Below are 25,282 nucleotides of genomic sequence, written 5' to 3' on the forward strand. Positions count from 1 at the left end.
CTGTGAAGGTCATTTCATGCAACAGTACAATGTTTGAAGTTTCTGAATTATCCATATTTTGAAATATTAACAAAATATGTTTTGTGAGCCTTCTACCCCCTCATAAAGTTAATAGACCACTTACCTACACTAGTCTCCTAATAAGGTTACGGTTGTACTAAATAGTGAGAAGGCTTTTTAAAAAGCTCCCTACCATTTGCCAAGCACGCAATACCATTATAATTTAACATATACTACCTCATTGAAACGCCTTAAAAACCAGCAAGATTGGTATTCTTATCATTACTTTACTAGACATAAAGATAAAGCTTTGAGCATTCAATTCATGTAATTAATTAACAGAACCAAGTTTCAAATTCCATTCTTCAGATCAACGTCTCCTACACTGAAAATAAGGCATTATTTTAAAACCTCTCAATTTCAAATCTAATAACAAATATGAAACTGAATTTAAGAAAGAGAAACTACTAGACTCAGCCTCTCCCTGCCAGCCCCGCCATCACTGCTGCAGTCACGACTGCTGATGGGGTGGACGAACGTTTGCCTCTGCTCTCCGCATCCCATTCAAGAAATGTCACTCCCATGTCCCCACCATACTTACAAGAAAGCAGCCCCAGAGCAGAACTCCCACCTCCATACACAGCCATCGCCAGCCCAGACGCCAGTGGTATTCCAGTAATAAAGTACCCTGTGTGCCAATCTCTCATCAATTTGGATGGCAAGCTTCACCAGCTTGTGGTTAGGTGCACGGTTTGCAATGATGCTAGGCCAGTCGAAAATCCCCCAACAAGGAAGAAGTATGTTAGATGCCCTCTTAATTGTCTCCTCATTTATAAGGACACATCACAGCAAATAGGATGTCCAAGACCCACCTGTAGACACGTAATTAACCTTGGCCTAGTAATGCTTATTTCTGCAGAACAGCCAGCTCAACCTGCATTGCCAGTCCAACCAGAAGGTACAAGGATCATGTGTGGGCACTGTGGAAACATGTTCTTGTGGATGGAACTGAGGTTCAGCACTCTGGCAAAATGCCCACACTGCAAAAAAATTTCCTCAGTGGGTAGTGCACTTCCTCGAAGGTGCTGCTGTGCGTATATTACCATTGGAATGATATGTATTTTCACTGGAGTTGGATTAACTGTTGGCACCCAAGATTTTGCAAGGCAATTTCATGCAACCTATGTTTCTTGGGCAGTTGCTTATCTCTTAGCTTTGATCTGCCTTATCTGAGCTTGTTATCAGGGAGCCATAAGAGTGAGTTATCCAGAACTTGGTTTTGCATAAGCTTGTTTACGATTTGGTCATGCAGGTGAGAGTATCTAGCAGTTCTCAGTAAGCTACTCTGGACATCTTTAAATCATTTACCTAATGGATTTTTTTTTCTTTTTGGGTGTGTTGGGTCTTCGTTTCTGTGCGAGGGCTTTCTCTAGTTGCGGGCAGCGGGGGTCACTCTTCATCGCCGTGCGCGGGCCTCTCACTATCGTGGCCTCTCTTGTTGCGGAGCACGTGCTCCAGACGCGCAGGCTCAGTAGTCATGGCTCATGGGCCTAGTTGCTCCGCGGCATGTGGGATCCTCCCAGACTAGGGCTCGAACCTGTGTCCCCTGCATTAGCAGGCAGATTCTCAACCGCTGCGCCACCAGGAAAGCCCAACCTAGTGGATTTCACTCTGGTTTATGTATGAAGTTTTAAGACTTTGGGAGTCTTTTATGAACAAATGCTCATTGTACTACATTATATGCAAATAGTTTGTTTTGCTGCTAAGTTTTCAAGCTCCAAATAATAAAGCTTGGTCTTCATATTCTTTCACATCTCTTAAAAAAAAGAAAAGAAAAGAGAGAGAAACTACTTATCATCATCAATATCTTCTATTTGATCCAGAATACTTTACTAGAGACACAATAAAGCATGTTTAACCTGCAGTCCACATGCTAAACAGGTATGCTCTTTATTATCACAATAAAAAGGGACATATATTTTATTATCTAAGAGTATCCTGGACTTCCCTAGTGGCACACTGGTTAAGAATCCGCCTGCCAATGCAGGGGATGCGGGTTTGAGCTCTGGTCCGCGAAGATCCCACGTGCCGTGGAGCAGCTAAGCCTGTGCGCCACAGCTACAGAGCCTGTGGGCCTAGAGCCCGTGCTCCACAACAAGAGAAGCCACCGCAATGAGAAGTCCATGCACTGCAACGAAGAGTAGCCCCCGCTCGCCGCAACCGGAGAAAGCCCCCATGCATCAATGAAGACCCAATGCAGCCAAAAATTGATTAATTAATTTTTTAAAAAGAGAATCCTAACCACTTTGAAATGAATGTTCTTTAAAATTTTTACCTTATTTTAATAGACTGAATATTTAACTACCATAAAATAAAAGATGCCATATGAATCACCATATAAAATAGATGTTAAACTAGGCAGAGAATTACCTCAGCTTATTACATTTCTTTGGTTAAATATTCATGAAAACAGTCATTATCTATAGAAACCATCATAAAAAAGGTTAAGAGTAACACATCTATTGAAATATTTAAAAGTACTTCAAAAAACTTTTATGCTAAGGAATCAGAAATCTTAAGAATAGAGAGGAAACATTAAATAAAACTCAAAACTAGATAAACCCATAGTGATTATGGTTATTCCATACAGGGCTTGGTCTTTCCTTCTTTCTTATAAAAGATTTTTTATAATAACATGGAAGATGTGCATATATATATATATATATATGAAATGTATGTAGATATATATGAAATATATATGTATCTGAAATGAATGGTTAAAATATTAAATGACAAAATTGAGATTCAGGAGTACTCTAACACATGATGGTTTCAAACAGTATAACAAAATAAGAATAAAGGTAAAGTCCTGATTTGGGAGCAAAAGAAACTGTGTATGGATAACATGGGGTAGACCTGGCTTGACAGCAGTTTAAGTGAAAAGATTCAGATTTGTCCTAATTGGTATTGACATATACACACTACAATATATAAAACAGATAACTAATAAGCTTTCACATATGGAGTGGGGCACAATAGCTAGTTGGCATCCCCTAGAATTACAGAAGTAGACAAAAGTCTCATATTCTCCCTGAATAGACTTTTCTGGGTCCTAATCTAATCTAAAAAGAATGAAATTAATAAATCATCTTTCTGACCTTGTATTTCATCATGTCATCTAAGTCACTTTTTAGTTAACCACCAACTCAGAAAATATAATCATCCATAGTAGTATAGGGTTAAAAGTGAAAACCTGGATTCTGAAGCCAAACTGCCTGGGTTCACAACCCAGCTCCGCCACCTGTTAGTTATGTCCCCTGGGCAAGTTGCTTAGCTACTCTGTGACATAGTTCTATTTAAAATGTAGGTAATAATATTACATATCTCATAGAGCTATTGTGAGAATCAAAAAAATTATTAAATGTTTGAACACTGCCTGACACACAGTAGATGCTATATGTGTGTTTGCTATTATTACTATCATCCTACCCTTTAAGTTATCTGAAAATAGAAAAATTGAGTAGATTAGCATGAATTTATAACTAACTCATAGCCTTCTCTTCTCTTTGCATCTCTTCTCAGCAAAGATATACTTTAGGAATATTATAACAGAATATAAATGTTAAACTAAAATTAATTTTACCTTTTTCTTTTAGCATTTTAAAGAATCATTCTGCTCATTTTGATGAAAAGAGAATATTTTTCCAGCAGTGGGTAAAAATAAATTTCCTCTTTTCCAAGAAGAAAAGATTAGACAATCGTGGTTTACAAGAACTAGTTCCTATCTTTTCAAGAAAAGGAAAAAGAGTTTTCTTTAGTTAATGGTGTAGAGTCCAGTTATCATGGGTCACTGAGGTTCTACCTGATAGACCACCAAATGCTTCTGTGTGGGTAAAGAAAAGAATACGGATTTGATGTGCATCTTAAAATTGGTAGAGGCTGGGAGGTTGGAGAGCCTTGTGTGGACAGGAGAAGTAGAAGATTGGAGAGAAAGAGTATGGAAAACTCAGGAAGATAATCCAAGAGTCCTTTCTGGGAAGGATGAATCAAGTGGGAAGGAGAAAGGACACTACAAGGATATTACTTCACTGTCCATGAGACATGTTGGAAGAGGTTATTTGACAGCTAATCTGTCCTTGTATAAATTATATGGGAAGTTTTAGTAGTGGCCTTTAGAATGTGAAACACCTATTTCCTCCTTCTTCAATCAAAAGTAGCCTGATTGACCCTTGGAGAAGTTTACTTCTCCCAACAGTATAGTGGCTATGCTGCTGAAGTGGTCCTGAACAGGCTTAATCCAATCAATTCATCTCATCACCATGGCCTTGATATTCAATTTAAGGGTGAACCTATAACACAGTTCAAGTAAGGGAGACCACAGGGAAGTAGCCATTTTCTTCCTCTGCATGAATTGCTGAGATAATATGAGATATAGAACTGCACTCTACATAAAAGAAAATCCTGGGGCCACCATGTAGAACTGAAAATGAATACTAGTGCCATGGAAGACGGAGCAAAAAGACAAGGAAAAAAATTAGATGACTAGTGGCTTATTCACTGTGCCAAGTCACATTAGCATCCTTTATCTGGATTGCTGAGTTATAAAGTCAATAAATTCATTTGTGGTTGTTGATTATACCAGTTCATGTTGAGGTTCGTTATTTGCAATTAAAATAGTCCTAACCAATACAGATTTCACATCTATATAATAGGTTTGCACCACTTGACTAACAAGTGTTTAGGCATGTAAGAATTTTGTTTTTTGTGAACCATGAATCCAGTTAGCTGACACCTCTGCTGAAGTATGTCACAAGTGTTCAACCTACTCCTCTCCAGCAACCCCACAAGAATCTTAGTGAAGTTGAATGAAGCATGCTTGATTAACCAACACTGGGCTAGGAGAGATGAGAAACATTACTAGAAAACATTTTTTCAGTCATTTGTAAGCATTGTAATTTCTACCCTAATAGTCATAGCAAAAACATAACTGCTCTGACTGTATATACTCATTTAAAAATAGCACTTCACAAGTCAAACACACACACACACACACACACACACACACAGAAGCACATTAAACTATTCTACTGTGTTAAAAGAAAGTCACAGAAGTGACATATACTCCAATGACCATCCACAAATCTTAGTCAGACACGGCCATATCAGTCTTTCTCCTGTACTACTTGGAATAGGAATCACTTTTTGTTTCCCAGCATGATAGGAAAAATTGATGTCAGCAGCAAAATTCCATCTGTTTGGCCATGTGAGGGCTATTAGCTTGCTCACAAGATAACCTCTCCCAAAGGATTCAATTTCATGTTCTAAAATACGAATTTGAAATTCATTATTTAATATTTAAAATAATTCAGGATACCAAAAGTGGTTTCCGAAAATGCTAAATTGTTATAGTAGTTAGTATACGAGCCTCGGTAGATACATATATTCTTTCCTTCTTAACAGTTTAGTATATTGAAAGAATATATTAAACCACCTCATGACATTCAGGACGATATTTGCATACCATAACCAAAAAACCAAATCTCCAGTCTTTAAAGAGTTTTAGGACTTTTAAAAGATTATAAAAGAGTGAAAATAGAAGATTATAGTCAACACCTAATTTACATTTTTTCGTATCACACAGGACTTTCCACAGTCTAAATTGTGTGTGTTGTTGTTGTTGTCATTGCTTTTGTTGTTTTCTTATTCATTGTTATTTCTTCTTCTAGTCTATAAACTACTAAAGGGCCGGGAAAAATCTGTTAGGTTGACAAATAGGAGGTTCTCAATATCTATTTGTTGAATGTATAGATGAATAAATTAATGAATCACTAAATGAATGGATAGGTGAACAAGGGTCATCCTATGTTCTGTATTGATCTAACAATAAAGGCAAATGCTTCAATGACATTAGTGTGTTCATACCCTTGTTGAGTTATCTCCATTTATTTACTGGATAAATATTTATCGAGCACCTACTCTGTCCAACAGAATAATGATGTGCAGACCACCACACTCAGCAGCATGGTCGTTGGCAACTCATGCTCTTCTGAGAGAAAATCAGGCTTCAGAACTACCTATAAATGAGTTTAAGGGTTGTGTCAAAAACAAACAAGCCTGACTCTTCTGGTTTGCCTGGGTCTGAGATGGTTCCTGTGACTTGGGTTTTTAATACTAACTCTGGGAAAGTCCTGTCAAAAGAAGAATGCATCAAATGGAGTTAAACAATCAAAGAACCCTTGTTCAAGACTATTGCAACAGGAGAGAGAAATTGAACTCAACTCCGCTGAAACAAAGGTGAGAGGGTTTTTAAGCTGTAGGGAGAGTTAGTGGAAAAGTACTGGGGAATATTAGGGAGTCACTGATTAATAGGGTTAGGCCATTTGTGTTTGTTAATTGTTGTTTATTGAAGTTAGGCTCCTACCTCACACAGAAACAGGGAGATAGCATGATATCTTTCGTGATGATTATATATCAAATAGATGATTCCCAGATCCCCTGGAAAGACATTCCTGGGTTGTGAAACTGTCAAGGGGCTGTGAGAAGATTTACATCTCAAAGGGACAGAAAACAATTTACAACTCTAAGTTTCCTAAAGTAAATGCTCTAAGAAAAGGGAGGTCAGGGGCCAAGAATTAGGAAAAAGGCATCCTAAAGTTCAGTCAAGCTGAGGAGAATGTTAAGACCCTCATGATCAGTCTCAAGCAAACTGAGAGAGGTGATCACCTGCTGGGTGTTAGGTGTTGCACAGAACTTCACTACAACTTTTCTACAGCTGAAATTTGGAATAATCACATTTAGCAAATCCTCATGTAAATCTATGAGTTCATCAGCTTTCACAGGCTTACCAAAAAAGTGATTTTTTTTCTCTTGGAAGATAGCTATCTCAAAATGCAATAATGATTTTTGTTTCCATGAAATAGTTTTTAGAAACACATATTTTTGGAGCTTTTGTTGGATTGTACGAAAATGAAGACTTCATATTCAGTGAAAAGCTTTAAACAAATCACCAAAAAAGCATTCAAAGAATGAATCTCTATTCCATGGTGCTTCTGCTGTACCAGAACCCTCAGAATATCCCATAAAAGGCTTTAATTTATTGTCACAAACTCCACTAACTCATCTTAAGCCTCATGATTATTTTAGATACTGAGTAAAATCAATGACTTGAGATTTGCTTTTTTTGAAAGCTTGAATTATAAGAATTCTGCCACATTGTCAACTCTGATCATTTAAATCCTGATGATAAGTTCATGATAATTTGTATGTGGCTTGAAACAGAAGATCTGTTGAAAGGAGTATTTTTGCTGTAATGAAAAATAAATCTTACAGGTTTCTAAGTTAAGGTTTAATGTAATAATACACTGTATTGTTGAACTTTATTGTTCATTTCCTATATTTTTAGTTTTTAGGAAAGTTCTGAGCCCATATGGTGAAGGTGTTAGGTTCTAGAAATGCACTGAACCGAACACAGTACTAGAGACAAAAAGGAAACCCTTTTCCAATGTCTGGGGCCAATTCATTGTTGGCTTGGGCCAAAAGAGTGAAATGAGAAAGGGCCTAGATATTTTTGTAAAGAACTAAATAATAAATTATCGACGTCAAAATGAGGTCAACGACCTTCAATGTTTATCTTATTAAAAGAAAGACCATTACTTCATCTGTAGCCTAACACATTAATTTTCTTCAGACAGTAAAAGAATGAATTGGTAATTCCAGGAGGGTTTCTATTTTCCTGCTAATTCCAGGAATTCTGCTTCTCTGTGATGTGTGTGTGTGAGTGTGTGTGTGTGACAGTAACACTTCTGAGAAATTATCGAGACTAAATAAAATTAGGAAAAGGTCATAACTTAGGTGTGTTATATTGGGATTTGAGAGAAAATGAGAAACCTGAGTATAGATAATAAATAAAAAAAAATCTGGGTAAGAATACATCTAAATTGTGAATCAACTTTGGTAAATCTTTACAAAAGGAAATGTCATGTTGCAGGTCAAGACTCAAATGAACAGCTTGTGGTTTTTTTGTGTGTGTGTGTGCGGTACGCGGGCCTCTCACTGTTGCACCCTCTCCGGTTGCGGAGCACAGGCTCCGGACGCGCAGGCTCAGCGGCCACGGCTCACGGGCCCAGCCGCTCCATGGCATGTGGGATCTTCCCAGACCGGGGCACGAACCCGCGTCCCCTGCATCGGCAGGCGCACTCTCAACCACTGCGCCACCAGGGAAGCCCAAACAGCTTGTTTTTAAAAATTATGCATTATTTAACTCATTCAAAAAATATTTATTGACCATCTTCTAAATGACCAAGCATTAAGATAGGTATTATATGGATAGGAATGGTCTCTGAGGAAGTAGTCGTTAATAAATAGACTCACACATGTATAATTACTCCAATACAATAGAAGCTTAGTTTTCAATCTTGTAACATGGGACCAAGTGGGTTTGTCAGCAGAACAGCCCTCTTCCATGCCATCTTTCTGAACTAAATGAAAAGCGGCTCTGCAATCTTCAATATATGGCTTCTAGCTGGCTGAAATGGGGAAAAAACAGCGGTAGCAAGGTGAGGGAGAAGCCCAGGGACATTGAACAGGCCTGGCTTGGAAGTGAGCCAAATCTCATTTATTCACCTTGCATTGAATAGACCTGGTCACAGGATCCCAGCTAGATGCAAGAAAACCTGGGAAATTCTATCTTGTGCTTCCCATATACACTTCATAACATAAAAAAGGTAATGTGTTTTTGGTGGACCGTTAGACATTTCTTCACAATCTACCTCTCTCACCATCAGATATGACTCTATACCCCATCCCTAAGTAGACAACTCAAAATCCAACCCACTTGCTGCATACAGTACAAAGTCCAGGATATATAGGTGCTTCACTGTCTTCCTCATCATTTCCAGAGGTGGATTCTCATAATTTAATGATCCACATACCAAAAGGCCAATTATGTGCATTTTCCAACGTCACATGCCTATTTTATAAAGTGGAGAAAGGATAGCAATAAAAGCTACCATTCAAAATGTTGAAGGATACAAGATATACAGCAGCCACTCATCTGTAACAGTCATAGCATCCAAACTGCCAATTATCATGGAAGTCTCTACCCTGGCATGAGGGAAAGTCCTTCATTGACCTAAATACTATTATCTGAAAGAAACTGTAGTTATCCTCCGAAACCACATATAAGAGGGTTTTTGGGGAGTATGTCCTCCTTGAGAGCAATATAGATTTCACAACTCCCTACTTGTTACATATATAAATTAGATAGATAAGAAGTTGCTCTAAGTCTTGACTATTCAAAGACTCCTTTAGTGAAGGCTCACATTTCTTTGGAAACACCAGCTTTCAAAAACAGTAAGCTTCTGATTTACTTGCCTTCAGTCGGCAGCAGGTGCCAGTAACTACAACTTAAATTTTCTCCTACACATAATTTTCAAGTTTGATTTATTCCCTTGCCTCCATGCCCCTATGTTTCTCTCCGTAACAGCTACCTTGAGACCATATGAAGTGACAAACTTGAGGGGAAGGGAAGAACTTTTAATTTAAACCTTTCAAAGCTGAGTTTCTCTGTTTACTGAGGACGCTGATGAACCTCTGTTACTTACGTTCTTTTTAAGTCTCGTTTCCTATGGTTTAAGTTTCCAAACTCTTCACCCTTTTCTTTCTGCTTTTTGTTTCTGCCCCTGAATCAGTAAATTCTTGACCAAGATCATTGTTCTTATGTAATATCTTCCTAAATACAGTAAATAACAAGCTACCCAAGCTGGTAACATTCTGCTCTCCAGCCTCTTCTAGGGCCACAAACATTGAAGGCAATACTTCTCCTTATTAGTAAGGTTAGACTAACTGCCATAAAAATTAGAAATTAAAATGTAAACTGTATAAATACAATAGAAGGTTACTTTTATTCATGTAAAAGTATTGGGTAGGTGAACAGGTTAACGGGATTGTGCTTGTCCACACAATTGTTCAAGAACCCTTCGTGATGGAGCTGCTGACATTGTCAACATGTTGCTTTCAAGGGCAACTGAGAGTCACTCTAATTCAAACCATACAAAAGTTCAGAGAAAATAGAGGAGCACAGGAAAGGATTTTAGTGCTAAACCTTGCCATACCACATGGCATGTCCACTCATGTTCCCTTGGCCAGAACTAGTCACATGGCTCTACCTAGCTGCAAGGGAGATGGGATTATGCACTGCTTCCCTTTGAAAACTCTGTTTTGGAAGGGGGAACACATTTTTTGGTTGGTGGATAATTAGTCAAATCTGCTACAATTTGTGATTTGATAGGTGAGAAGCAGAAGACATTTTGGGGTGGGTGGGTTGGCCTGATTCTCATTTGAAGGGACATTTCAGGCAAAACAAATTGATAGAAGACGCCTTCAAGTGGAAAGATCTTGTTCTGAGGTTGTTTTCAATATCTCAGAGTAGGCCACTATGATGAAAGGATGATGAGGAAAGTAGAAAAGATGGTGCTAGAGAGGCAGACTGGAGACAAATCAAGCAAGGAGAGTTAACAAATTTGAATTGTGTTCTAAATGCGATAATTTAGAATGTATTTTAAGTAAAGGAAGAAATTATTTAATACTTTAAAGACCATATCAGCATTAAAAAAAAAACCTCTGCTTGCGGTATGGAGAATGGGGGTAGGAGTAATGGTAGAAGGTAGTAATCTTGATAAGACACTAAGGGGTGTGAAGAAGAATTAGAGAAGGATCTGGTACCAGATGTATCATTAACTAGGCCCAATGGGCCATTAACTAGGCCCAATATGGATCACTTGGACAGTCATACCTCTGGGAGATGTGAGAAACTGCTATCTAAAAACACAGGATGCTTACTGACCTAAATGAAAATCCTGGAAGCAAGGATCTCATTTGGACAAAGACAATAACTTGTATGTTCTCTTATTCTTTCCACATATACACAAAGTATTTCTTCCCTTTGATTATCCTCTGTTTCTTCATGTTAAAGATCTGCTCCCTAATTATTGAAACATTCTATGATGAAAATGTATACGTATATTTTTCTTAACGGAACTTCCCTACACAGGGATTAGAGATCTCATGGAGAGTGGAGGGAACAAATATTTTCATGTTTCTGTATGATTGGGGCATTCAGAAAAAAGAAAACTGCAAGCTGGATTGAAGGGTAAGTCTTGAAAGGTAAAAGATGACTGAAAAGTGAGAGATCTCAGGGAGATTTAAAGGGTTTACCTCCTTGGTGTTTGTTTACATTTCAAAGGATGAAACCCAGAGATGTCCTTTTACTTTCTGAAGGATTTTAAACCATTAGGGAACAAAGATTTCTCTCCCTCTTTCAGGAATAGAGGAGTACTCTGTAGCCTATATAAACTCCCACATACATAGTTTTGGGCTTCCTCTCCTATAGTACAAAAAAATCCTTGGCGTGTATGTTGTGATTTTGCCCCTGATTGTATTATTCTGAAGAGGGAATAACAGAACATGGAGAACTAATACAGTTATTGCTATAAGTGATAATACTCTGTCTCTGACCCAGAACCTTGGCATTGGCTTTCAGGTTCATGTAAATAAATATACATATTAAAAATGTATCAGATTAATCAAAGGCGATCCTTTCAAAGAATCTGTACCACAGACTGATGGAAAATCACTGAAGGAGAAATAAACATGGGAGAATGGCATGCATCTCTATGAATAGCATCCACGGGAATAAAGCTCAGAACAAGCTGAGTCTTGTAAAAAACAATACGGACAATACAGAAGGATTCGTAGACAGTCCTTAAGCAAGATCAGCAGCGAAGGGAAAGGGCTGCAATATTAAGAAAAGACAGAAAGCAGTCTACTAGTAAGAAAAATAACTTTTCTTCACTAAAACAAATTATAGTAAACCAAATTCATTCACTGCTTGATTAGGGTAATAAAACAGATATAATGGAATTTATTTAGGCAAGCCATTTTGACTGCTAGTTACAATACCATTATAGAATGTTTTAAATAGGCCAGAATTAATAGAGTTATTGGACGAATGTGTGTCAGATTCTAAAACTTTGCATTGCATTAATGATTAATAGTGTCTTGTAGATCAGGAGAACGTCAGCCACTGGTCTGTCACAAGATGTAATCCTGTTTTGCATTTTAATCAGACTTGGCTAAAAGGTATATGCACTTTTTTGAACAAAAGAATTATAATTCAAAATTATCTTAGCTAGGTAAGCCAAAAAGTAGAAAATTAAATGTAACTGGTAAGTTCTCACTTGGTTTCAGAAAGCTAGCTACAAACTGGGGAACCCAGAATTAACAGAAGTTTAATTTGAACCTATCTTTGGAATTAGCACCCAACATTTGTCATGAAATCTAGATTCTGAGCTAAATGACTGTGCCAGGAGTTTCGGTTCCAACATCATCGCTTAGTAGCCAACAAGAGTGTAACCTGAGAATAGCAGCCAGGCTGTGGCCAAACCCCAAAGCTAAGTAATGGGACCCAGTTGAGAACTAACGGCTTTTAGTTCAGAATGCAGAACACTGGGTAGGGGGTCTCATCTACATAAAGCAATATTATATTGACATTATATACTGACAAAATATTATATTAACATATAAAAATATTATATTGACATTGGCATGTGTGTGGGGAAAACATAAAAACGAAACACAAAATCGAATAATGTTATTAGTTAATTATATTAATTGAATATTTACAAAAATAGCATAAATGAGAAAAAATCATAGTGACAAACATTTCAAATCCATTATTTTAATTGTCTGAATTAATTTAAAAAATTAGAAGTACAGTAAGTCCCCTACACATGAACCTTCAAGTTGCGAATTTTCAAAGATGCGAATGTGTGTTCGCGTATCCAATCACTTAAGTTAGGTCATGTGTCTGGCGTACATTGTCATGTGTGTCCATCCTCTACAAAATTAGAAATGCCCTCTTTATTTTCTGTGTTTGTTTTTTATGTATTATGTGTGTGAAATGTGTTATAAATCTATTACAGTGCAGTACTATATAGCCGATTGTGTTAGTTGGGTACCTAGGCTAACTTTGTTAGACTTAAAAACAAATTGGACTTACGAATGTGCTCTCAGAACTGAACTAGTTCTTATGTACGGGACTTACTTATTGCCTTATAGACAACCAGATTTTGCTATGGGAGAAAATTCTAGACGTTAAAACATCTAGATGTTAGTAACACAGAGGCAATTTGGGAGTAATCAGAGAAAAACATTTTCAACTCTGAAAAGAATTTCCTTATATACTAGAGTGCCAAGTCCCTGAAAATTATTCAAGCTAAGGCTGGAAAGTCATGTAACTAGAGATGGGATTGCTCTGAGATAACCTCCAAGACCTTGTCCAAATAAAATTCATTATTCTATTAAGTCAGGTAAGCCTATGTGGAGAAGAGGTCAGGAAGATAGAAATATCCAAATATTATGAAAATACCTAGCAAAATCTGTGAAGGATAATGTTAGAGTAGAATCTGGAAATCATGTCTCTGGGAAGATTTTCAGGAATGCAGGAAACAATGGATCCTAAATAAATCTTGTAAGAAAAGCACTGGAGCTTGAAAAATAAAAATGATTTGAAAAGAAAGTAAAATTCCAACTTTAGTGCTTTCCCAGCATTACTGTAGTTTCATGGGTTGAAATTTTCAAATTATTAATATACTTAAAACACTGTATATTAATATATCACTGTGAATATCACAAAATACATGCAAATGAAACAGACTGTGCACATATGTGTGAATATATATATGGAATATTATATATATATTATATATGGAATATAATATTACATATATATATATAATATATATATGGAATATTCCTCTGCCATGAGAAAGTAAGAAATTCTGCCATGTGTGACAACATGAATGGACCTTGGGGCATTATGCTAAGTGAAATAAGCCAGGCATAGGAAGAAAAATATTGCATGGTATCACTTATATATGGTGTTTTTTAAAAACTCAAACTTATAGAAACAGAGAGTAGAAAAGTGGCCGCCAGCGGGTAGGGCGTGGGGAAATAAGGACAGGTTGGTAAAAGGGTACAAACTTTCAGCTATAAGGTGAATAAGGTCTGAGGATCTAACGTATAATGTGGTGAGTGTAGATGATAACACCGTATTGCACAACTGAAGTGTGCTAAGGAAGTAGACCTTAAAGGTTCTCATCAAAAAACCAGAAAGAGGGCTTCCCTGGTGGCGCAGTGGTTGAGAGTCTGCCTGCCGATGTAGGGGACACGGGTTCGTTCCCCAGTCTGGGAGGATCCCACGTGCCGCGGAGCGGCTGGGCCCGTGAGCCATGGCCGCTGAGCCTGCGCGTCCGGAGCCTGTGCTCCGCAACGGGAGAGGCCACAGCAGTGAGAGGCCCGCGTACCGCAAAAAAAAAAAAAAAAAAGATGGAAGGAATCCTTTTACAATGTATACATATATCAAATTACCACACTTTAAATTTCTTAATCTTTAAATACCTTACAATTTTATCAATTTTATATGTCAATTATCCCTCAATAAAGCTGAAGTTAAAAAGGAGGCAACAAAAAAAAGGAAAACGGTGGGCTAGAAACCTGGGTATAGCGATCTATCAGCAAATGGATGGTTACTGAAGCCATAAGAGTGGGCAAGATTGTCCAGAACAATATAAAGACTGAGAAGAGAAGACCTGGAGCAGATCCCTGCCTCACTCCAGCAATTTAAGACACAGGCAGAGGAAATATTGCCTGGAAAAGAGGTCAAGAATAAATGACAAGATATTGTCAGAGAATATGAGGATAGAGGTGTTTGTGGTTGAAAATTTTAAGTGATTTGCTTAAAGGCCCTGTATTAGTTTTCTAGGGCCACCATAACAAAATGCCACAGGCTACGTGGCTTCAACAATAGAAGTATATTTTCTCACAGTTCTGGAGGCTGGTTGTTCAAGTTCAAGGTGTGGGAGGTTGTTTTCTCCTGATATCTCCCTCTCCTTTTCTCACAGTTGGCTGCCTTGTCGCTGTATCTTCACAAGGTCTTTCTTTTATGCATAATCAATCCTGGTGTCTCTGCTTCTTCGTATCAGGACACAAGTCATATTACGTTAGAGCCCCATCTTTATGACTTTTTTAAACCTTAATTAACTCTTTAAAGACCCCACCTCCAAACACAGTTACATTGGGGGTTAGGGCTTCAACATATGAATTTGTGAGGGGCCCGGTCTAGTATACCACAGGTCCACAGGTGGGAAATAATGACCTTGGGGTTCACCTGACTATTCACCCCATCCTGTTATTCTTTCTGTTATAGCACACTATTTCCCTGTGTGATATTTGAATTGGAATTTATTACTAACTCCATCTAGAAAACTGTAAGCTCTCTGTGTAACTTGTTCTATTTATGCTTATACCTAAGAGTAATTATCATAGCATCCAATAAATTGATGTATTAAAGGATATATATGAAGAAAAATCTCTGTCCATCCATTCAACGTAAGTTAGCCTTTCAATTAGTGATGAATGGCCCTTGCTAATTATCTTCACTGCAGTGCACACCTTTTATAAACTGTAAATGGATATAACCTAGGGGTCTCTTAGGAGGAATAAAGTCAAAGTGTTTAAGAGGAGAAAAGTCAAATACTAAAAACACAGCTGGCAAAAAAAGAGGAGAGAAGATGTATCTGCAGATATCATCTCTACTTTATCCATTCTCCTCTCCTTTATTCAGTTTCTCAGTCCCTCTATTTCACAGAAAAGCAATGCTGGAGATTATAGGAGAAAGGGTAAGCTAACCTATAAAGGACTGATGGCAGGAAAGGGAGGAGTGGTCCCACTGTGACATGCTACAGACTGTAAACAGAAAACATCTACAATTGACACCTTGGGGCACAGAGACTGATAGCAAAATTAAAGTAGTAAAGATGTCTTTCAGTTTCCTTAGTGCAAATTTCCTTTTTGATTAGCTCTCCCATTTCTTACGTCCTCCATTCCCTTTCAACAATCACTTTGATCAAAAATGGGAAGAAAGGAGCTGAATTCCTTGATGGAGGAAAGAGGTTAGGCGAAGATTTCTAATGCAGATGGAGATGGAGGCCAAGGATATCAAGGATGCAGTCAGTGTTTCAGATAATAATAGAAAGCCACGTGTAAAGCGCAGCCAGGAAATGACTTGATGGGTTACAGTGTTAAACAGTCATTTTCTTATTAAGAAACATGGTCTTTACTAGCCACCAGAAAAGCTCTTCGCAATTTTTGCCTGCTGGAATGTAAGATACACATTGCATTTGTCTCTGTTCCTGAAATCCGTGGCTTGAAACTTGGAGAGCAGAAAGGTCATTAGATTTAGCTGGCCTAAAATAATACTCCATGAACCAATTTCGATTGTCAAGTAGAAGGATTGGCTTGGGATCTAAAAACCTGTAATTCTTTGGAAGGAGTTAATTGACATCTTTTAAAATGTTAAATTTATTTGCACCGTTTAGGAAAATGTGTAGTCTCCATGAGCTCAGGATTGTGTTTTAAGAGAAAGATTTTATTTTAAGCCTGACGTTGAATGTTAAAAGACGTTTTGTATTATCTGATAATTTTGATAGATTTATCAGACATTATCCCTCATCCATTACTTCTGTCAAGGCATGAGATTTTAATATTTGATTCACCAAGCAAAATTTTCACAAAAGGAATTGTTGAAACTTTAAAATTTACGAACCCCAATGCTGAGACAATCCTACCTTCTTCCTTATTTCCAGCATTTTCCTGGATATGTACGGCTATAACTCCTCCATTTTACCTGTCAACTGATGAGATCAGAATTTGTTTCAAAATTCTAAATTAAGAGAACTGTTGGAAGGAAGGAAAATATTATTTTATCTATGGATCGTTAATGATGTTCAGGACAGTTCTTTTTCATACATGATCTCTTATATGTATTTGTAATATGTGTCTCTGAGGTGTGTACAAGGGATGGCCCTGGCGAGGAGCTCTGTGTTTACTTAAAGGACGCTCAGTTGATCTTAGGTCTTCCAGACTCCCCACATTTCAAATGCAGTGGCCATGCTTTCTACTTAATAAAAAGTATTTTCAATAATTTGTAGATAATCCATGGAGTCTTGATGTAAATATTTCTGTCAGACAGACTTGGGGCAAGGAAGACAGGGAATTTTTGACTTCTTAGAGCACTTGGCTGAAGGTCATGATTTGTTTAAATGCTGTGGATCTTGCCTATTGTAGGACAATTCACCGCAGCAGGGAGTTTGATATTTCTCAGGGCAGGATGTACTCATAGATGTACATATGAATTCTGAGCATAACCAGAAAATCATATGCATTATGTAATATATTATGTATTTGTTGTTATTGTTTTGTTTGCTTGCTTTTTTAAAATTTCTATTTATTTATTTTTTTACATCTTTATTGGAGTATAATTGCTTTACAATGGTGTATTAGTTTCTGCTTCATAACAAAGTGAATCAGTTGTACATATACATACGTTTGCTTGTTTTTAAGATATTTGTTTTACTCCTCTGCTCAGGGAAAGACCTAAAGACATCTGTTCTCAAGCTTGACTGGCTGTTAGGATTACCTGGAGAGTCCTTAGAAATTCTGATGCCTGAGATCCATTCCCAGAGATTCTGATAAAATTGGATTAAAATAATGGTATTTTTAAGCTCCCCAGGTATTTCTAACGTGCACCTGAGGTTGAGAGCCATTGCCTTTGGCCACTGTGCAGAGTCAGACTCTTAGGGCCCATGGCAATGCCTATTTCTTGAATTTTGATTTTAGACTCAGAGTTGCCTGAGTTTAAGTCCATGCTCAGCTGCCTACTATCTAGGAAGGGCCTTATTAGTTTGTAAGGCTCAGATTACTTTATGTTAAATATGGAAAATAATAGTAGCTACCTCATGGGACTGTTGGAAAGATTAAATGAGATGCTGCAATTTAAAATTGTTAACTAAGGGCTTGGCATAGAGTAAGACCTGAATATATACTAGCATTACTCCTGCTACTACTGCCGCTGTTATACTTTTCTGAACACTAACCACAGTATTCAGACATTTCCAGTGGAGAGACGGCCATGGGGGGTGGATTTTTGCAGACTCCTTCTCACAGAGGAAGGCCAGGCTTCCACCCAAATCCTCAACCTGTCCTCTCCTCTTGCTAGCACATTTGATGAAAACCTCTTTCACACAGAACACAAATATTTTTGAATTGTTCTCTTAGGTTAATGTTGCTTAGTAAAATGTAAGCCAGGTAAAAATGCAGCCATGGTTTTTTACTTTGCACTATGTATTTTCAGTATGTTTGTCTATATTAGACTGAAATCTTGAAGTCAGGGTCCAAGTCCAATTCTTCTTCATGTTTACATAATATCTAGCCCAATTTTTTACACCAGGTATTCACTCAAGACAAATAAGTGGTTAAATGAATCAACAAGTTATCAACCTAACAACCCAGGCAGATCACATCTTGCTTCACTGACTTTTAGTCTCCGGAAAAGCATCACAGAATGAAAAGTTTTCGTAGCTACTATCATGCTATCTTGTGATTCTTCATTCCTTGTCAGCTGAAAGCTTGGTGATAGTATGAGCTCTGTCTGTTACTCTCTTCCCTAGGAGAATTTCTCTTACTCAGTAAATACTTGTAACAGGATTGCATGAATTTATGAATAAATACTTGAGGTATAAGCCCTTCCTCCTCTGCGTGGATAGTTTTCACGCTCCAGACAATTCCTTTCTGCGTTGCATAAATCAGTGTATCTGTACATGGTGTCACTGTTTCAGAAGTATGTGTGTGCATATGTTTGTATGTGTGTATGCTTTCTTTCCTAAATTAGATTATATCTTCCTCAAGGGAGGGGGTTTAAGTCTGACCCCCTTCACATCCTCCGGGCTACTTAGCCAAGGTCTGGACATGCGCTGAATGATGATTAATAAAAATGTTTATTGACTGCTCTCTTCCCAAGCAGCAAAGGCAAGAAAGTTGTTATTGTTATCTTTTCCATTTTCCACTTCAGTTTTGTTTTATAGGGAAGCCTAAGAAGTCCCCTTCCATGGGGAAATCTTGTAGCAAATTAAATCCTCATTTCTGTGGGCCCATGTGTGTGATGAGAGCTGCCTGGAGGAGAAGGAAAACCCAGCCTGCCTCCAGGCTCTGTCCCGCTCTATGGCTCAGAGACCTCAGCAAGGAAGTAAACAGGGTCTAAATGAATTCTGCAGATGATACTAAAATGGGAAATGTTGGAATAATAACATGGGCCCTAGCAAGGAAAATAAAATAAGGTTCATCTTGGAAAAAAGAACTAACACATCGAGGGGAGAAATAATTCGAAACACAGATTCAGCAGGAGGGACAAACTTGGAAAGCAACGCATATGGCAGGCTCTCCTTACACGGTCCAAAGTCAGGGTTGACATTTCAGTGCACTCACCCACTTTCCTCCCCTTCATCACCGAAAGGGTGACACTTTCCTGTGCTTCCAATAAAATTTGGGGCTGAAATTTTCATATCCCAAGTTGAACCCTTTTGACGTAGGCAGGCAAATGTAACTAGAAAATTTCAGACATAAGTAATGAAATGGACAAAGGAAAAATTCAAGTATTTATTCATAATGATAGTTTCCCAGAGCAGAACAAGAAGAGATCATCAGAACAGAAACCATGGGGCAAAACACACTCTACAAAGTAAAATATTTATATTCATATCCCATCACAACTTCCACCACATTTATTTAATGGCCACAGCATAGGGGCTCTTGCTTTAGAAAGCGATGAATTGAGGATGCTGTTCAGTGGTTCAGATGGGTTACCATTTTGATTTCTCCCTCAGTCTCCACAGTGTTATCTTATTTGTAGCATCATTACTGGCCCTGTTATGGCCTTCTGCTCTCAACTGTCAGCTATACCACTTTTACTTCTACCAAGGCACAGTGAGAGAACTGATATTTCTATAGTGCTGGGATATATTGGTCTTACTGATATTTAAAACATTCTGTAGTATAAAGTGGCTTTAGTGCAATCTCACATATAATCCTCAAAAAATGGATTACAGCTTCAAACAGTCTGTTTGACCCCTACCATTTTTTATCATTTCAGCTCTCTTTACTTTACTAGATCTCTCTACATTAGATTCCATCCATACTAACAGTTAAAAGGAGCAGAAGAATCTCACCCAAACAGATTTGGAATCTTGCACAAATTCAGATTAGCAGGAAAACCAGATAAAAAAAGAGACAGACTAAACATATTGATTTTCATCGTTAGCCTGTTGCCTGATGTTCATTTGCTCCACCCTGATTTCTTTTAGGCCAAGAGTATGAGGCTGCGATTATTTTTAAGGTTTCTAAGAAAAAATTGTTTACCATCATTATTTTAATAAGCAAGAACCCTGGTGTTTTCTAGGAGTGAGGAAATTTCAGACAGAATGAAAACAATGTATATTTTCATTCTCTTAAATAATATTTAGACTGGAACTCATCTGCCAATTAAAAAACTATCTGGACTTGTACTTCTCACCAAGATAAGGTAAAAGAGACTAAATTTACCCTATTGCCTGAAACAACCAAAAATAGACAGTCAAAATATGTGAGAAAAAGTTTACAAGACACTACACATCAGACAATGAAGAACACTGGTCTCTGAGAGATGGGGGAAAATGAGACCTAAAATTGCCCCCAAGCTATTAATCTGGGAGACTTTTCAGGTCGCAATGCAGGGAGAAGGAACCCATACAGAGACTGGTAAACTACTTAAGATGAAAAGACAGCTGAAATTCTGGGGAGAATCTGAAATACACAGGAAACTGTATCATAGATGAAAGAGAGTCAGGAAGACAGATTTCTAGTTTTGGAGAGGGTCTACCTTGAGTATCCAATTGAGTACCGATCAGCAAATTAGTGTGAGAAAACTACTCTAACCAGGGGAGACTACTACCTAAAAAGATAGACCTAAAAGCATTGCTCAGCACCTATATAGATGCAGGAATTTTATCAGTTCCCACTAAGCATATTGGGAAACCTTATATCCATAGCTCATTAGGTAGAGTATACAAAATGGTCTTGTCTTAATAGTGGGAAATAATTAGCCATAGGCTGATAACTGCTCTAGCTCCACCTAACCAATCTTAAAAGCAAAACAAAAAAATCATTTCTTCATGTAATTTAACTTCATTCTAGAGCAAAGCTCAACATTTGTGGCAATGTGAAAATATTCAGCACCCAACAGAGTAATATTTACAATGTTTAGCATTCAATAAAAAAAAAATTACCAGGTAACAACAAACCAGTAAAATATGACTCATCATGAGGGATGATTAATCAAAAGCAACCCAGAACGGACACAGATGTTAAACAGCAGATAAGAATATTAAGCAGGTATTATAAATGTACTGCATATATTCAAAAAGTTAGAGATATGGAAGATTTAAAAAACTTTAAACTTCCTGAGATGAAAACTACAATGTATAAGATAAAAAAAAAATACACTGGCTGGGATTAATGGCAGATTAGACAGTAGATATTGTGCCAGAAAAGATAAGTGTACTTTGATATAATAAGTAATAGAACTATCTAAGATGAAACACAGAGAGATGAAGAAAGCATCAGTGAAATGTGGGAAAAATTCAAATGGATTAATATGTATGTAATTTGCATTCTGGAAGGAGAGAAAGGAAGGAGGGAAGTAAAATAAAATTGAAAACTAATGGACACAGGTTGTTTTTTAATTTAAAAAAAATCTCTAAGTATGAAAATCCAAGAAGCTCAGTAAACCCCAAGCACAAGAAATATGCAGAAAACTGTACCAAAGCACATCATGGTTAAATTACTTAAAACCAGTGAGAAGTAGAAAATCTTAAATTCGGTGAGGGAGTATTATGTACAAAAGAATAAAGATAAGGATGAAAGCATATGTCCTGTTGTAAACAACAGAAATGAGAAGTCAGTGAGACACCATTTTAAAAATACTGAACAACAAAACCTCCACTCAGAACCAGAGGGAAATCAGTGAAAAATTTTATAAAAAGAATAACAGAGAAACTACATAAAACCTATATTTAGTTCTTTGAGAAAATCAATGAAACTAAGAAACCTCTAGCCTAAGATCTCAGGAAAAAAGAAGATACAAATTAACAATACCAGGAATGAGAAAGGTGACATCAGTATAGTTTCCACAGATATTAAAGGATAGTAAGAGACTATAAACAACTTTATGTCAATAACTACAACAAATTAAATGAAATGGACAAATTCCTTGAAGGACACAAACTACTTTATTCAGCTCACTTAAGCTAACTCAAGAAGAAAGAGATAACCTGAAGAAATAGATAATCTATTAGAAAAACTGGAAGTTAAAAAAAACTTTACACAAAGAAATTGCAGGAGTACGCGGCTTCACTGGTACATTCTACAGAACAGTTAAGAAAAATCTAATATCAATTCTACAAAAACTCCTCCAGAAAACTGAAGAGAGGGTAATAATTTTTAACTGATTTTATGAGGCCAGAATTACCCTGGCCAGAAAACTACAGAGAAATGTTCCTCATAAATATAGATGCAAAATTTCTAAACACAATTTTAGCAGATCAAATACAACAATATACAAAAAGCATGACCAGGTGGGATTTATCCTAGGAACACAAAGTTGATTTAAGATTTGGAAAATCAATCAACGTAACTTACCATATTAACAAACTAAAACAAGCAAACCAACGCCGCCACAAAAATTCAGGATATAATCATTGAACAAGTGCAAAAAAACTATTTGACAAAATCTAAACTCTATTTCAGATACAAACTCGCAGCAAAGTGGAAATAGATAAGAACTTTTTAACCTAACAAAGAACACCTATGAGGAAGCTTTACAGCTAACATTATACTTAATGGTGAAAGACTGAATATTTTCTAAGTTTACAAATAAGACAGGATGCTCACTGTCTCTCCTATTTAATGTTGTACTGAAGGGTCTGAAAAGTAAAATAAAGTAAGATAAATAAATAAAATGTATCCATATTGGAAAGGAAGAAGTACAACTGTCCCTATCCCTAGATGACATGAATACCTATTTAGAATACCCAAAGCAATCTATACAATTGACTTAGAACTAATAAGTGACTTTATCAAGTTTTATCAACTGAACACAAGACCAATAAATAAAAAAATCAATTGTATTTTTTATACTAGCAGCAAACAATAATAAATTGAAATTAATAACTAATAACATTTACAATAGCATCAAAAATATGAAAGTAGAAACAAAAGAGACTTCAGGCTGAATGCTGTTAAATCAGTTATTAGAAAAATTATTTAGATGGTAGTATGGTTTGGAAGGTTTAATAATGATAGATATTGAGACCTGAAGGACTTTTCTAAGAATGGTAACCAAAATTGTCCTGCCACTGCTGCTTAGAAAATAGCTTCATATCTATTGCATTACTGTGTGAATTATATTGTAATTGTGTAATTTTATTTTGTTATTTAGCTAGTGCATTACATGCCAAAACTGTTTTTAGAGTTTAATAAGTTTCAATTCTTTGAGGAAATTTCTTCATCTCTTCATGAATATAAATGCCTCTTGATGTTATTTTTGTTAGAATTAAGTATTATGGGTGGGGCACCCTCAAGATGGCAGAGGAGTAAGACGTGGAGATCACCTTCCTCCCAATAAATACATCAAAAATACATGTACACATGGAACAACTCCTACAGAACACCTACTGAATGCAGGCAGAAGACCTCAGACTTCCCAAAAGGCAAGAATATCCCCACGTACCTGGGTAGGGCAAAAGAAAAACGAAAAAACAGAGACAAAAGAATAGGGACGGGACCAGCACCTCTGTTAGGGAGCTGTGAAGGAGGAAAAGTTTCCACACACTAGGAAGCCCCTTCACTGGCAGAGACAGGGAGTAGGCAGGGTGGAAGCTTCGGAGCCGCGGAGGAGAGCACAGTAATAGGGGTGCGGAGGGCAAAGCGGGAAGATTCCCGCATAGAGGATCGGTGCCGACCTGCACTCACCAGCCCGAGAGGCTTGTCTGCTCACTCGCTGGGGCGGGCGGGGCTGGGAGCTGAGGCTCGGGCTTCGGAGGTCAAATCACAGGGAGAGGACTGGGGTTGGCGGCGTGAACATAGCCTGAAGGGGGCTAGTGCACCACAGCCAGCTGGGAGGGAGTCTGGGAAAAAGTCTGGACCTGCCTAAGAGACAAGAGACCATTGTTTCAGGGTGCACGAGGAGAGGGGATTCCTTCCCTGTCTGCCCACAGAAGGCAGAGCAGCACCTAAACGAGGTCCAGAGACGGGTGTGAGGGGCAGCTATCAGCTTGGACCCCAGAGACAGGCATGAAATGCTCAGACTGCTACTGCAGCCACCAAGGAGCCTGTGTGCAAGCACAAGTCACTATCCACACCCTCCCGGGAGCCTGTGCAACATGCCACTGCCAGGGTCCTGTGATCCAGGAACAAGTTCCCAGGAGAACACACAGCATGCCTCAGGCTGTTGCAATGTCACGCCAGCCTCTGCCACTACAGGCTCGCCCCACATTCCAATTATAACTACCGTACCCCTCTCTCCCCAGGCATGAGTGAGCCAGAACCCCTTAATCAGCCGCTCCTTTAACCTCGTCCTGTCTGGGCAGGAACAGATGCCTGAGGGTGACCTACACGCGGAGGTGGGGCCAAATCCAAGGCTGAACCCCGGGAGCTGTTCGAACAAAGAAGAGAAAGGAAAATCTCTCCCAGCAGCCTCAGGAGCAGCAGATTAAATCCCCAAAATCAACTTGACGTACCCTGCATCTGTGGAATACCTGAATAGACAACAAATGTTCCCAAAATTGAGGTGGCAGAATTTGGGAGCAACAGCAGACTTGGGGTCTGCTATCTGCGACTGATTTGTTTCTGGTTTTTATGTTTATCTTAGTATAGTTTTAGCACTTGTTATCATTGGTAGATTTGTTCATTGGTTTGGTTGCTGTCTTCTTTTTTTATTATTATTTTTATTTCTTTATTTTAATAACTTTTTTTTCTTTCTTTTCTTCTCCCTTTTCTTCTGAGTCATGTGGCTGACAGGGTGTTGGGGCTCTGGCCTGGTGTCAGGCCTGAGCCTCTGAGGTGGGAGAGCCAAGTTCAGGACACTGGACCAGCAGAGACCTTCCGGCCCCAGGTAATATCAGTCAGCAAGAGCTCTCGCAGAGATCTCCATCTCAGCACTAAGACCCAGCTCCACCCAATGGCCAGCAAGCTCCAGTGCTGAGCATCCCATGCCAATCAACTATCAAGACAGGAACACAAACCCACCCATTAGAAGAGAGGCTGCCTAAAATCACACTAAGTTCACAAACACCCC

The 25,282-nt window shown here is 38.0% G+C and overlaps 1 protein-coding gene across 1 annotated transcript; it reads left to right on the forward strand.

The window, feature by feature from the left end:
• Nucleotides 1–582: 582 nt before the first annotated feature.
• Nucleotides 583–1,233, forward strand: LOC309972054 (type 2 phosphatidylinositol 4,5-bisphosphate 4-phosphatase-like; the record flags this gene model as incomplete). Its single annotated transcript, XM_082855492.1, has 1 exon — nucleotides 583–1,233. The coding sequence occupies one exon, from the start codon at nucleotides 583–585 to the stop codon at nucleotides 1,231–1,233; it is 651 nt and encodes a 216-aa protein (XP_082711618.1).
• Nucleotides 1,234–25,282: the final 24,049 nt, after the last annotated feature.

Source organism: Leucopleurus acutus (assembly GCF_964270905.1).
Source record: "Leucopleurus acutus genome assembly, chromosome: 15".
NCBI classification, from domain to species: Eukaryota; Metazoa; Chordata; class Mammalia; order Artiodactyla; family Delphinidae; genus Leucopleurus; species Leucopleurus acutus.